The 15,338-nt window shown below is 39.1% G+C and overlaps 1 protein-coding gene across 2 annotated transcripts; it reads left to right on the top strand.

Annotated features, from left to right (window-relative positions):
• The first annotated feature begins 9,564 nt into the window (after positions 1-9,564).
• On the top strand, positions 9,565-12,144 carry LOC126608747 (protein RGF1 INDUCIBLE TRANSCRIPTION FACTOR 1-like). Of its 2 annotated transcripts, none has more exons than XM_050276749.1 (5): positions 9,565-9,987; positions 10,147-10,310; positions 10,477-10,695; positions 10,849-11,064; positions 11,318-12,144. In XM_050276749.1, the coding sequence occupies exons 2-5, from the start codon at positions 10,308-10,310 to the stop codon at positions 11,636-11,638; spliced, it is 759 nt and encodes a 252-aa protein (XP_050132706.1). In that variant the 5' UTR covers positions 9,565-9,987; positions 10,147-10,307; the 3' UTR covers positions 11,639-12,144. The 2 variants fall into 2 exon arrangements, with proteins under 2 accessions (XP_050132706.1, XP_050132707.1); XM_050276750.1 differs by having other exon boundaries at positions 10,172-10,310.
• The last annotated feature ends 3,194 nt before the right edge of the window (positions 12,145-15,338 follow it).

A 15,338-nucleotide genomic window follows, 5' to 3' on the forward strand; every position in this document is an offset into this window, starting at 1 on the left:
TCTGGGAGGGTGAGAACTGTCGGAGATAGCATCACTTCCTTAAGCTTATGGAAAGCCGTTGTTGCCTCAGAATTCCAATGAAAGGTATCCATTTTAGTCAAGGAAGTTAATGGGCCACAAATTTTGCCATATCCAGGTATAAACTTTCAGTAATACCCCGTCAAACCCAAGAATCCCCGCAAAGCTTTTATTGAAGTAGGTAAGGGCCAATCTTGAATGACTCGGAGTTTGGAAGGGTCCGCTGCCACTCCATTTCGAGATACTACATGCCCCAAGTTCTCGATATGTGATTTGCCAAAATCACATTTTGACCTCTTGACAAACAACTGATGTTGTTGCAGGACTTGAAAAACTGTAGTGAGATGGAGCAGATGATCCTCCCAAGTAGAACTGTAAATCAAAATGTCATCAAAGAATACGAGAACAAATTGACACATAAAGGGTCGAAAGAGCTCATTCATTAAACTCTGAAAGGTTGCTGAAGCATTTGTTAGACCAAACGGCATCATAAGGAACTCATAATGTCCATTATGAGTTCAAATGCGGTCTTTTCTATATCGGCAGGGTGGACACGAATCTAATGATAAACGGCCCTTAAATCCAGCTTGGAAAAAAATTGGGCACCCCACAGTTCATCCAACAATTCATCGATTAAAGGAATGGGATATTTATCCTTAATAGTTAATAAATTCAAAGCTTAATAATCCATACACATCCTCCATCTATTATCCTTTTTCCGAACCAACAAAATAGGTGAAGAGAAAGGGCTATTATTGGCACGAATGAAACCAGCATCTAACAACTCCTGGACACATTTCTCAATCTCTGACTTTTGCATTGGATTGTACCGATAAGGTCTTGCACTCGGTGGTTTACTACCATCTAGAAATGGAATCTTATGGTCATGAGATCGTGATGGAGGCAAAGTGGTGGGTGATTGGAAAACTGATTCAAACTGAGACAACAACTTATTTAATTCAAATTGTTGAATGCCAGTAAATCGCCCAATATCATCACATCCTTATACGGAGTGATAAGAAACAAGACTACTCCAAAAGACCCTTGATTCAATAGCCTTTCTACTTGACAAGCTGTTATTGACCTTGGTGCAGGGGGAGGAGAACTATATAAGCAATAATGATGTTGGCCCAGGGTAAATTCCATCTTTAACTTCTCAAAATCCCAGAGAATGGGTCCCAAAGTACGCAGCCATTGAGCTCCCAAAACAACGTCACAACCCCCTAACTACAACACATATAAATCTGAGATGTATTCATAGTCTTGAATATTAATTTTAACCTGAGAACAACGCCCCATACTAGCAATTGTACCCCTATTGGAAATCATCACATCAAATTGCTTGAGTGGATCTATTCTCCAACCCATCTTCTTGGCCAAAGCAAGGTTAATAAAATTGTGAGAGCTGCCAGAGTAAAAAAGAATCACTACAGAACAATTTTTAATGGATCCTACGACTTTCATAGTTGGAATGTTATCAGAAGCAGAGACCCCATACACCGCACAAGCAGTAATGCGAGCATTCAACAATTCATCATCCTCTTCTACCACCGTATTAACATCAAGACTCTCTTCTGATCTATCAGACAAATCAAGTAATAAAAGTTGCTGGTTTTGGCAAACATGTCCTTTAAACCATTTCACAGGACAGTAATCACAAAGACCCTTTTTCCGGCGTTCTCTAATCTCCTCAAATGTCATCTTCTTAACATTGTTCTGCTTAGGAAAATTAACAGAAGAATTGGGGTTACCTGGGTCCGTAAAACCTGGTGTAGCTTTACTGCCCCCTGCATTATGCCAAGAGAAATTTGGGGTCTTCGAGAAGGATCAGGACTTAGAATTAGCAAGTTTGGCATCGAGTTGTCAAGCAATAGCCTACGCCTCATAAACATCCAATGAGTGCAGAAGCTTGACATCTTGCCGGAGCTCCAGTTTCAATCCCCCAATGAAACAGCTTTTAAGCATCGACGGAGCAATCTCGTGGGTTCGATTAACCAAACGCCTGAACTCTGCGATGTAATCCCTAACCAACCCAGTCTGCCGTAATTGAATCAAAGCTTCAAAAAGGTCCTCAAACTCCGAAGGCCCGAACTCGCGACAGAAAATCTTAACAAAATCCGACCAGCGGGGAAAGTTCTTGAGACAATTCTGCCATTGAAACCATTGAAGGGCTTCTCGATCAAAATGAAAAGATGCCAATTGACCTTTCAATCGTTTATGACCGAGAAATAGTCGAAAAAATGTTCCGCCTTATACACCCAAGCCAAGGGATCATCACCTTCAACAAATCTTGGAAAGTCAAGCTTAATTGATGGTTGACGACACTGAATTTGATAATCTTGATTACGAAATCGAGGATCTTGACGCTGGAATTGCAAATTAGGATCAAGATTCTGATCGCTAAGGGTTTCTTCCAAATCCATGCGATTGCCCCCCAATTCCGATGGACCCCCACGATTAGCACGATCGTGGCATTTCTTATCCATGGAAACAGAACGTGATTCAACCAACGAAAGACGGGTATCGATTGACACCATGAATTTGGTCATTTAGGCTGCAAGGTTCTGAACGGATTCTTCGATCCTGGAGTTCGAAGCTTCAAGGGCGGTGACACGAGCATCCATCTTTGTGGCGCGAGTGGTTGCTATCGGCATACGCAAGGGAAAAGGAACCTTGTTCTAACCTTCAATGCATGACACACATAAGTCGGTTGTATTATTATTCACAATATACTTTTCTTCACATAACCTACCTTGCATACTTAGTCTGCTATATATATCCATTTCAGACTTGCAAGCTAAGTTTCCATCACAATAACCACCCAACTAATCATCTAATCTAATGGCAAATGTCCAACATCTAAGACCTTCTTCGTATCCTAACAAGCAAGTCCTCTCGTATTTGGGGGGCCTCACTAAGACCTTCTAACAAAGGAATTAGTTGACACGAGTCCCACTTAATACCATTAAACTTAGTCCTTGCTGCAAACAAACACGAGATTGCATTAGAAACTAGTCTAGTCCAATCTAATGAAAGGTAGTGAAGCCAAACAAACGCACCCTTAAGTTTTTAAGGTTTTCATATGTTTATACCATATTTAGGGCCTCGTATTTAGATCTCGTACAAATACTCGGGGGACTTAAATGTAATTATGTGATAAAGGCAGGGGCAAATATGTAATAAGTGAGGAGTCCTTATTCTATAAAAGGACCATTCACCCTCACAATTGATAGAGGCTCATTCTCACCCTCAGAGGCCATTCCTAAGCCTTATCACCCCTCTCACATCCCCTCTCATATTACAGAGGCTCTCTCCCTCACTTCTTAGAGAAATACAATACAATCAGTGTGGACGTAGCCCAAACCTTGGGGTGAACCACGATACATCTTGTGTCATTTATATTTCATGCAGATTCACGGTCGGATTACTTTGTACCAAGACCTCCGGTTTTGTGCATCAACATTTGGCGCCTTCTGTGGGAAATCGACACAAAAAATCATGTCGATTCTCTTTCATTTTTTTTCCAACCACCGTGGATCTGTAGAAACCCAAACCCAGAGCACAAACATTTCAACGCTTTTAACAAGATACCTCATCCCAGCCAATCAAATGACTCCCCTCTTTCCTCTATGTCACGGGAAACCTCCCTAAATGCGTGACAGAAGAGAGAGAGAGAGAGAGAGAGAGAGAGAGAGAGGTTGGGCGAAAAAGAGTGGTGGGTTTGGCCCAGATGCAAGTTTCGAATCTCTATACAATCTCCCAAGTCTCAATTCAATTGATGACTTTCTGCATAAAGTGGCTACAGTTAGGGGTAAACTAAGTTGATGATCAGCGGTCTATTGAGGTTGCTGTTGCTGCCCTCATTCCAGTCGTGCAGTATGATTCTTGTAGCAGTGCCAAAATTATTCAGCAACTAGCTCACAACAGCCAGAACCCGAATTCCACCTTAGGATCCGACCCGAAAACCGGCGGAACCTCAACCTTCTCTGAATTCTCCTTCGCCAGCCGATCGAACCGCGACTCGAGCTCACTGACTCGGTCGTTTAGGTTCTGCAGGAACGGCTCACCCCCGAGCCTCTTCTCCTTCGTTGAATCATCCCGTACGAAGACGTTGGACTCAACAGCTCCAGCCATCTCAGAGTGAGGACCCGACAGACCAGAGATAGCAGAGCTATGGAAGCGTTGACGAAGAAAGAGCTGACAGTGGTGGTAGGGTTTGTTATCTTCACAGTCGTGATTTCTGGCGTCAGAGCATGAACACAACACGGACATGGTGATCAGGATGATTCATGATGTTCCGGCAGGGAGGTAGATTTGCCTGAGCTATTTCCCGGTGAATCAAAGTCATTCGAACCGGCAGAGGACTCTAGCGGAGGACTATGGTTTTGATTGTCAATATGATTGCTGCAAGGTTGAAGCTAGTTGGTCTGACAATGAAGAGGGTGAGGAAGAAGCAGAGGGTATGGATGAGGACCAAGACCAGGAAATGGAGGCATCCTCGGAATCAGAACCCAAACCCGAGATTGACATTGAAGAAACCAAAGCCAAAGCCCAAGGGGAACCCGATTTCCCACATGCCTATTTCTTTGTTAGGTTCATGTGCAACAGAACCAATTGCTGGGGCACCCTGGCCCTATTGCCCCCGAAAGATGACGGAAGTCCTTCGAATGTCATGGAGTGCAATGTCTGTGGCAGCCTTAAGAAGGACGAGCATAGCTAACTGCTTCCCTTGCTTGCTGGCCTTATGTCTACGACCTCATGGACGGCATCGTCCCTAGCAATGGCATGTGGGTCTTTTCTCATTTCCAAAGTTCCATCAAGCATTTAAGTTCTTTTTTCTCCAGTAACAGGTGATGAGACAGAGAGAGGCGCAGTGGGAAACAGAAATCAAAGCAAAAGGAAAGCAAAAAGGAAAAGAGATTTCTTTAGTTAAAAGCTGAAACAAGTTGGTGCTTTCTTTATTTTTGTCGACCACCAAACAAGATGCCACACTTTCATCATATGAAGGTTCCCATTCTTTGAGAAAGCCAGAGAAAAAAGTGGGTTGTGTCAAAGCTGTCAGGCAGTTGTCACGTTTTACAGGAGAACATGCAGGAAATACAAAAGAGATCAAGAAAAGCAGAAAAGCAGTGGGGAACAAAGCAGAAAAGAGAAAGCAAAAAAAAAAAAACAAAAGAGAAAGTAAGAGGGAGGAATAAACGTCCTACCAGAATGATGTGATTTACTTTTCTGGTTTTTTGTATGATGTAATTTTCCTTATCTTTCAAAAACATCTGTATAAACCCCATCAGAGGGTAATATGTATAAAACCCCATCAGAGGGTAAACAAATAAAAAATAAAAAATAAAAAAAAAATACAAACGGCAAAGCCCAAAATAAATGGGTTGGAATGTTGTGTGGAGGGCGAAGGCCCATAAGTCCAAAATAACACCAACCAGGTGAACAAAAGTACACCCAGTACTACAAAAAATTATTCGGCACCCTGCCTCTATTATCATCAACCAGGTGACCAAAAGCACGCCTAGTACTCTAAAATTATTCAGCAACCTGCCGCTATTACCACCAACCAGGTGATCAAAAGTACGTCCAGTACTCCAAAATTATTCGGCAACCTGCCGCTATTACCACCAACCAGGTGATCAAAAGTACCCCCAGTACTTCAAAATTATACATGAGCACTACTCATGTCATTCATACATAAACATTCATGAGCATCACTCATGACAAATCATACATAAACATTCATGACCATCATTCATGTCAATATTCATAAGCATCACTCATGTTAACATTCATGAGCATCACTCATGACAACATCCATGAGCATCACTCATGTCAATCAACATAAACATTCATGAGCATCACTCATGTCAATCAGCTTCAAAAATTTCATTTACATAGCTCTAGCTTCAAAAGCTTCATTTACAGAGCTCCAACTTCAAAGCTTCATTTGCAAAGCTTCACCTACAAAGCTTCAGTGCAAGGTGTACAAATACTGCCTCCGAACAACCGCCACTTCGGCCCACATATGAATTCAATTTGAAGTCTCCAACCAAAAGACTCTATTGACCGAAGACTTGGGGGACTACATTATGTACCATATATTGGGCCTCAACTGGGCCTCATGAAAAATACTTAGGGGACTCTAGCCTATTATTCATGTACTGAGGAGCGAGCCCTTATTTAATAAAAGGGACTCCCTCACCTTCATTAAAGAGAAACGCTGCCAGCTGAGCAACCGGCTCGCCGCGAGCATCACTCCTAGCCCATAACTTATGTATTGAGGAGCAAGCCCTTATTCTATAAAAAGGACTCCCTCACCTTCATTAGAGCGCAACACCGCCAGCTGAGCAACCGCCTCGCCGCGAGCATCAACTCTAGCCCATCATTCATATATTCAGGTGTGAGCCCTTATTCTATAAAAGGGACTCCCTCACCTTCAAACGCCGCAAGCCGAGCCAACCAAGGCAACATAAGCCACGAGCCGAGCAGCCTCGCAGCGTGTGTTACTTCTAGTTAAGCATCATTTCAGATTGAGCACCGCCTCATATCGAGCATCAGTTCAAGACAACATCTAGTTACTTCGGCCCACACATGGACTGAATTTCAAGTTTCCAGCCAAAAGACTCTTTTGACTAAAGACTTGGGGGACTACTGTTTATACCATATTTAGGGCCTCGTATTTAGATCTCGTACAAATACTTGGGGGACTTAAATGTAATTATGTGATAAAGGTAGGGGCAAATATGTAATAAGTGATGAGTCCTTCCTCACAATTGACAGAGGCTCATTCTCACCCTCAAAGGCCATTCCTAAGCCTTCTCACCCCTCTCACATCCCCTCTCATATTACAGAGGCTCTCTCCCTCACTTCTTAGAGAAATACAATACAATCAGTGTGGACGTAGCCCAAACCTTGGGGTGAACCACAATACATCTTGTGTCATTTACATTTCATGCAGATTCACGATCGGATTTACGTTGTACTAAGACCTCCGGTTTTGTGCATCAACATAATATTTTTGTTTTCTTTCGTTATTTTTCACACCTTGAGGACAATGTGTGATTTAAGTTTGGGGGTGGGAAATAGAATTTTAGATTTTTAATTTTTGAGTCAAATAAAATTTTCATTCTAAGTTAATATCCATAGATTAATTTAAACGTTAGAACAAATGGACATGGTGAAGATTAATCCCACATTAGAGTCTTTTCCATTTATCGTTGCTTAGACACTAATTCATGAGTTATACTTTGAACCTTCGCACATTCACATCAACATGGTATGTGGGGAGTGAGATTGAAACACTTACTTTTAGTCTAAGTTTATTTTTAATTTTTGTTCTTAGTAAAGTAAAGTTTAGTATGTGTTACAAATAAAGTAATAATTGTTCCACCCGAGGCTTTGCCTAGTAACCGGGCCAATCCTGCCTGATCAACAGTGATTCTTGTGTCAAACGATAGAGTCTTGGCATGGGGCAGAGTGGTTAGTTGGTTTTGTAGCCTTTTCAACTCAAGTTAGTAAGCCCTCAGGGGTGTTCTACACCTAGTGCCCTAAAAACCTTTGTGGTTTGGGAGTCATTGACCTAAAGCTCACTACATGGGTTGGATCGAAAGCTTAAGTGAACTAACATTGCACGACCACTACTGTTACTTAAAAAAAATTAAAAAAATAAAAAAAGACAGAAAAGAAGAAAAAAAAAATATGATAGTTATGTTTCAAGTTAAGTTGTGTGAAGTGATTAAATAAAAGGATGAGAGGTAAGGGTTTTAGTCAAGTCTCCTTAGCCATGTTGGTTCACTTTACACCAAAGGAAGTTCATGAATTCTTATCTAATTGATTCTAAATGGCTTAGACACTGTAGTGGGATTAGTTGGAACTTTTGAAAAGATGTTCTGATTTTTAACGTTTTTTATGGATTGCAACTTGAATATGAGATTTTTGTCATTTAGTTTTAGTTAAGTTTCTAGTTTGTTAGTTTTTAAGAGTTAAGAGAGAAAGAGAAAGTGATGGAAGAGGGAGAGAGAATGTGTTATAATAAGAAAAAGAAATCCCAAAAGCAAAGGGGAAATCCGGATAGGGAGAAAGGGTAAGGGGACAAGATTTCCATGTGGGTTCCCCTTGGTTCACAATTTAAGAACATAATATACAAAACACAAAATATCCGAAAACGTTTGACGTTCGAACGTAGAATGTTTGTTATAAATCCGAATACAAATCTGTTTACGCCTACGCATTCGTGACAATAAATTCGATAAGAATAAATTAATTAAATTAAGACTACGTATTTCACAACAATCGCAACGCAACTTCAATCCACCTCAAATTGAATTCTCACCCCAGCTCCCTCTCTCTACATCTCTTTCGCTCTTGAACCCGCGAAGTAACCCTCAGCTCGCCTCCCCCTTTCTCTTTGACAAAAGATACTTAGTGAATAAAAAGAATTAAAATTTTTTAATTACACTAGGACTCAACAACCTTGCTATACCATGAGCTCAACGAAATCACGACCATCTGATTCCCGTCTGCACCCAAGGTCCATTTCTAATGTTCGCACCTTAGAAACGCCCAAGGTTTTCAAAGAAAGATTAATGGTTGACCATGTTTCACAATCACAAACAATGTCCCTAGACCCAGATGGTACTAAAGTGACGGGTATTTGACGGTTACCTCATTAGTCATTTCTTTTCTATGACTTTGGCTTACAACCATTCATTTGTATATTTACTTTGTAAAATAAAACAAAGGAAAAATGAGAATTCTAAATTCACGCCAAATTCCTTAGCGCAGAGGAGCATGCTGATAACATGTTGTGGCCTATTTACTGACAAGGGAAGAAGGTGTGCGGTAAGGAGAGAGAGTGGAGAAACTGAGGGATTTCTCTGTGTATATGAGATGTTGTTATTCTCCCTACACAATGCCTTTATTTATAGTAGTAAAGAGAAAAGGGATTACTTGTCCGCCAAGTAAATACAATCCTATAGGAAAAGAATAACTAGTTATCAAATCAATCTAGGATTTACAAGTTCACATTTTATTATAATATCGGTAACAAATCCTAAATTTTTTTAGTTTGGGCTCATGCTTGGAGTGTGTAGGAAACACAAATAACCTCTTATTGGGAGAGATTCTTTTATAAAACCCTAAAGATTCATCGGTGCTCTAAAATAGATTATGTCCATTACTTTTTCCTTCTCATATAGAACATTTCAGTGGGGATGCTCTAATGACCATGTTTCCGATAAACTGAAAATTTCCTTTGTACTTTGACTACCACTGGAAAAGGTTTGGAGTTTGGACTGGATCAGATACGCACTCTAAGCTGAACATCATGCATTTGTGGCGGCGCTGAAATCAAACATCTGTAAATTACAAAAGAGGGCCCACTTTGCCAAACTTTAAACAAGTGGCCCACCCATAGCCTATCAATCGAACGGTCAAGGCACAAACAGGAGGAGTGATCGGACGGGTAGTAAAGGAGCAATAAGCTGCGAGGGATGTATGCATTCAAGTCCATGGAACGTCGATACATTCGTATGTAACTGGGCACGTTTCCTTTCCACTGTCCAGCTCCTCCTCCTCCTTCTCCACCTCTCATCAGTTTTAACTTTCCTTTTTTTTTTTTTTCATGTTGTTTATTTTAAGAATAAAAAGTTGATTTATAAAACCAGGATTTTAAACGACCGCCTTATTAATTTGATTAGCAATTAGACTAATTAATAGAGCACCTGGTTTGTTGTTACCCATATTCCGGTGATTTCTATTTTAATTAGGCATATATATAAATATAGATAATATATAGTCTAGTTTGGCGTACTTGTGTCAGAGCGGCGACCTCCTGTTTTACCCTAGACCAACTAGTTGTCCTGGAAGACTTGCAGTAGTACTGGTCCTCCTTTGCTCTCCCTCCTCTCTCTCTCCCCACTGCCGATTTCAGAACGCCTGCCTGCCTGCCTGCCTTCAAGTTCTAAGGTCTCATTTCGCTATCTTTATCTTATCTCTACATAGTCTCTCTTAATTGTTTTCTTTTTTTCCTTAATTTCACTTTTATATAGTTATAATAGTCGCAATACGATCTCAGAGCCTTTTTTTTTTTTATCTGTGTGGTTTTATTTCTGTTTAATTTGTTAGGTTTTCTTTTCTTAATGTCTGGAAGTGGAAATGGAAGTGGAAGGTGAAGGGTTTAATTAGTTTTGGAAGAAGGAAAAGAAGCTGGACGGATTCGGAGTTGCTACCGACAATCAGCAAGAGAAGAAGAGGAAGAAGATAAAGAGCATAAACACAAGAGAGCCATGGTACTAATTCAATATCTAATCTCATTATTTATTTAATTAATTACAATTTTACCGCATTGCTCAATTTGCTCGATTCCTATTGGCTTGTTGGTTCGTATGAAATTGTATTGCTCAATTGTATAATTGTCGATTATGATTTGTATGATACTAATTATGAGTGAATCAGGTGAGTTCAATTCTACCGATGGGGCGAATTGGGAGCGAAGAAGACGATGCAATTTGTCCGGCTTGGCTAAAACCAATGCTAAGAGCACACTACTTCGTCCATTGTGAGATTCACGGCGATTCCAACAAGAGCGAATGCAACATGTTCTGCTTGGATTGCGTGGGGGATGCTATCTGCCCTTACTGTTTGATCCATCACAAAGATCATCGTGTTGTCCAGGTTCCTTCCTTCTTCATTGCCTTCAATTTCTTGTTAATTTCCCCTTTTTCGTTGTTGTTGATTACCGTTGAGTGTCAAGACTTGATTGGGATTTCATGTGTACAAGGACTAATGTGTGGTGTGGGTGGTTTTGGTTTTGTTTCATGTCCGTAGATAAGACGGTCCTCATACCATGATGTGGTCAGAGTGAATGAGATTCAGAAGTACATAGATATATCTTGCGTGCAGACGTACATCATCAACAGCGCAAAGATTGTGTTTCTGAATGAGAGGCCACAGCCAAGGCCCGGAAAGGGAGTCACCAACACTTGTGAGATTTGCTGCCGAAGCCTCCTCGACTCCTTTCGGTTCTGCTCTTTGGGTTGCAAGGTATCCCTTTCATTTCCTTTCATTTGTATAATTTCATTGTTCAACTTTGGCATTCTTCGTTTTATTGTGTGGTGGTTAATTACTTTGGAATCACATTGGATTGAGCACTAGTTTGCACCCCCTGCTTTCTTCCCTGTTATCTTTTCTCTCCATTGTGGTTATACTTGACTGTGCTACGCATTGGGGTTGAACAATTTCTATGATTTTTGTTTGATTTAAATCCCACTTAATTATTTTGGTTTGCTATTCGTAGCTTGGAGGAATAATGCGCGGTGACCGAGAGCTCACATTTGCAGTGATGAGAACAAAGCACAGCAGGGATGGTTTCTATGGCGGGTCAGAATCAGATGAATCAACAACTCCAAAGAAGATAACGAAGACAATGCATATGTTCAGCCGTCTGATGAATGAGAATGCACTTAATTACGAGCGTGGGACTCATGTGGGGGAGAGAACTACCTCAAGTTCGGGTGATGAGGAGGGCACTGCCAATCTTTCTCCATCCACTCCTCCCCTTTACAATCACCACAATGCCAGAAGACGTAAGGGTATACCTCATCGGGCACCCTTTTGATTAGATTCCCATTCCCACTACTAAGTTAAAGTAGATAAATATATAGATACATACACATATGTTTATATAGTGAATCATCGGCATCGACATACAGGTAGTTTTAATATGAAAGTTGGATCAAATAGAGGTGCACGTATGAAGAATCAAATATAGAAGTATTAGGTGATGGAGAAGTAGCATGGCTTTTAATTATTAGCTCCGGTGGAAGGAACGGAACAGGTCGATGGTCCCGTAATCCATCAGTGTTTCTGTCTGGGATTCTAGTTTGTAAATGAATCAGAAGAAACCGTAGGATATATATACAACAGCTTCTAGCTACTACCCTCTCTGGCCTGTACAGAAATATTGTGGGTTCCTTTCTAGTTGCTGGAAAAACAAAATAATGGTCGAGTTTGAGTGGCAATATATGTGTGCGAATGTATGTATGACATGTACAGTAACAGAAGACATTTTGTGCATATAGATGGTGTGTTTATGTGAAAGCAAAAGCATGTTATTCTGTTGAATGTTTGATTGTGTTTGGTGTGCTTGGTAAGAAATTAGAGAAAAATATTAACATCTGTCATGGCACCATGTTGAGATATTTAATTAAATTCATAGAGGATTAATGGTGAAACTGGAATTTGAGGGCAAGTGCGAATGTGTCGAAAAAGTACGGCACCTCAGATATATATATATTCTTGTTATAAAACTGAATAGTTTTAGCTTGGAAAAAATAAAAAGTATTTCTAGGGTCATGTTTTAGCCCAACGAATTTGTCTTGCCTTTGGTGTCGATATTCTAAAGATTGTAGTATTTTGTAGATTCGAGATTCCGAGTCCGATTTTAGCCTCACTTGATTAACACATACATGGGGCGATTAGATGGTCACCAGATTAAGGTTAGATGATCACCAGATTAAGATGCTCTCCCTCAGGTGCCCACAGAGGAGATAGTGTCCTTTGATTAAAGTAATTAGCAATGTAGAATTTTAATGGTTGCTGATGGACACAAAAATGAGAAAGGCAATGCCTGGTAGGCTTTGCGGACGGAGTAATGATTTATGGTTTGATGTTGGACTCATGGAAGGAATTGATCTACCTAAAATGGGAATTAGGAGAGAATGATTGTCTAAATGGAAACGAATTAGGTTAATTGAGATGATAAAAACGGTGTTTTGGATATTTGGAAGACGAGAAGAGGGAAGTTGCTAATGCTACTGGTGTATCATGGAAAACAAACGAGAAGGAAAAGCTTGGTAGACACGGAAACCCCGCACCACCATAACCACGGGAAGAGGATCCTCTCCTGAGCTATGGATGGGATCCTCCTGATCAACTCATCTGGACCGTTCAAATTTAATCCAACGGCTTTAAACAATAAGCTTTCTAAAAGTTATAATAATTGCAACCGTTGGATTAAATTTAAACGGTCCAGATGAGTTGGTCAGGAGAATCCTCATCCTAAGCTTAGAAGAGGATCCTCTTCCACAACCACCATCACGACAAGGACAACAAGTTTGTCAGGTACACACACAAGTAACTCTTCTCTTCTCTTCTCTTCTCTTCAGATGCGCTCTCTCTCTCTCTCTCTCTCTCTCTCTCTCTCTCTCTCTCTCTCTCTCTCACTGATGGAATAATTAATGGGAAAATTAGGTTCACATCCTTCTTTTTGTTACTTCATTGATTAAAATCCTATTCATTTTCAATTTTTTATCAAGGTCCTTGGGTATTAATAACATCATTAATTATTTGAATAATAAAATATTTTTATTTTTAAATATATTCCTTTTGTGTTAAAAATATTACAATTAGTATATTTATATTTATGGCTAAATTTTTTATCATATATTTTTATTTTTAGTTTGTACCAATTTTTAATTTGCAAATATTTTTTAATTTGTACCAATTTTCTTTTCATTTTTAATTTGTACCCATATATTAGTTTCTTTTATGCCCATATTTTTTAAAGTTTTATTTGTGTTTGTACACATGTGTATACCATCGCGTGACATTGTATATTTAATCAATGATAGAAAAATTACATATGGTATATTTATGTTTTATGCCTAAACTTTGTATCATATATTTATATTTTTAGTTTGTACCCACTTTTAATTTGCAACATTTTTTTTTAAATTTGTAGTATTTTCTTTTTAGTTTTATTTTGTACCCATTTATTAATTTCTTTTAGCACCTATATTTTTAAAAATTCATTTGTACTCATAATTTTTAATCTTTTATTTGTACCCTAATTTATTTATAATGTACCCATTCTTCTTTATTAATGTACCACTTTGTTATATGTGAAATGTACCAATTTTTTTTTGTAAAATGTACCAATTTTTTAACACTATGGATACATTCTTTTGCCATTTATTATTTCTTATTTTTACATAGTTTTTATCCATTTATTCAATTAAAATGTTTGAATTTTTTTATTACAACTGTTTCTAATAGTATTATAATGAGGGATTTTAAATTTATAGGATTATAAATCTCATAAAATATCAAACAATTAATGTTAAAACTATAAGAATATAAATATTAATAGTAATATAATGAGGTGTACAAAGTCAAGGGACCTTGATCAAACTTTGAATACTATTAAGGTTTTAATCAAAGAATGTTAAGGATTAGGGACCGCAATCAAATTATCCCATAATTAATATTAGAATAATATATATGGAAAAATGAATAGGAAGAAGGTAGAAACAAGTGGATTAACGAGGGAGAGCCGTGAGGAATCTGACCTCTCTCTCATCCATTCGTTTCTTGGGCCTTCCGTTCCATCCCTGCCCTTTTTATCTCTTATAAATTCCACTAATTATTTATTTGCTTCTTAATTTAATTTTTGGTTATTATTAAAATTAGTAAAAGGAAGGACAAATATGTGTGAGATGGTGGGAGCTGAGGGGATGAGAAGGAGATGAGATGAGTGATGAGTGAAGGCTGCCGCGGCGGCTGCTCTTGTGTCGTCACTTGTCTTGGTGCTCAATAACTGCCACGTTTGATTCATCTCTGCTGCTGGGTGGACACGTAGCACTCTTTGGAGGGAAGGGCAAGATGTGGTCGGACCTTTATCTCAGTGCGGATAATTCTTTACATTTTTTTAATATTCAAACTTTCTTCTGTTTTTATTTCTGGTCCGCAACTTTTCTTCAATTATCTAAAACACTCAAAACTTAATTCGTGGCATTTGTCCTGTCAAACTCCATTTTCTTTCATCTTCCCTATCTTATATGTCAGGTCATCGTATGCAGAGGTAGCCGTATGAACACTCACTAATTGGGCCCAACTAAAGATCCAAGTTTGGCCCAATTCTCTTTTTCTGTTACTATACCCAGATTCCTTTGGCCCGTTATATCTCACCAACAATTCCAGCGGCCCAGCGTCGGCCCTTTTTTTTTTTTTTTTAAATCAAATAATTCCCACCCATATTAAAAAAAATCGAAATTTTATTTGAAATCGTATCTCTCTACACATAACTTACTCTCTACACCCGTCTTATGTTTAATTAAACTACCAATATCTCATTAAACTCTCATTTACTACCTAAACTATACTCACAAACCCAATTCACTATGTAAATTTACCTTTACACCTATTTTAAACAATAAAACCTAAAAATCCTAATGTACTGAAGCTAGACTCCGGCAATTGGTGCCTACATGGTGGAATGGATTACCGACGATCCGTCCTTCTCCACACTCATTTCACAA

The sequence above is a fragment of the Malus sylvestris genome, chromosome 16 (genome assembly GCF_916048215.2).
Source record: "Malus sylvestris chromosome 16, drMalSylv7.2, whole genome shotgun sequence".
Taxonomy (NCBI): domain Eukaryota; kingdom Viridiplantae; phylum Streptophyta; class Magnoliopsida; order Rosales; family Rosaceae; genus Malus; species Malus sylvestris.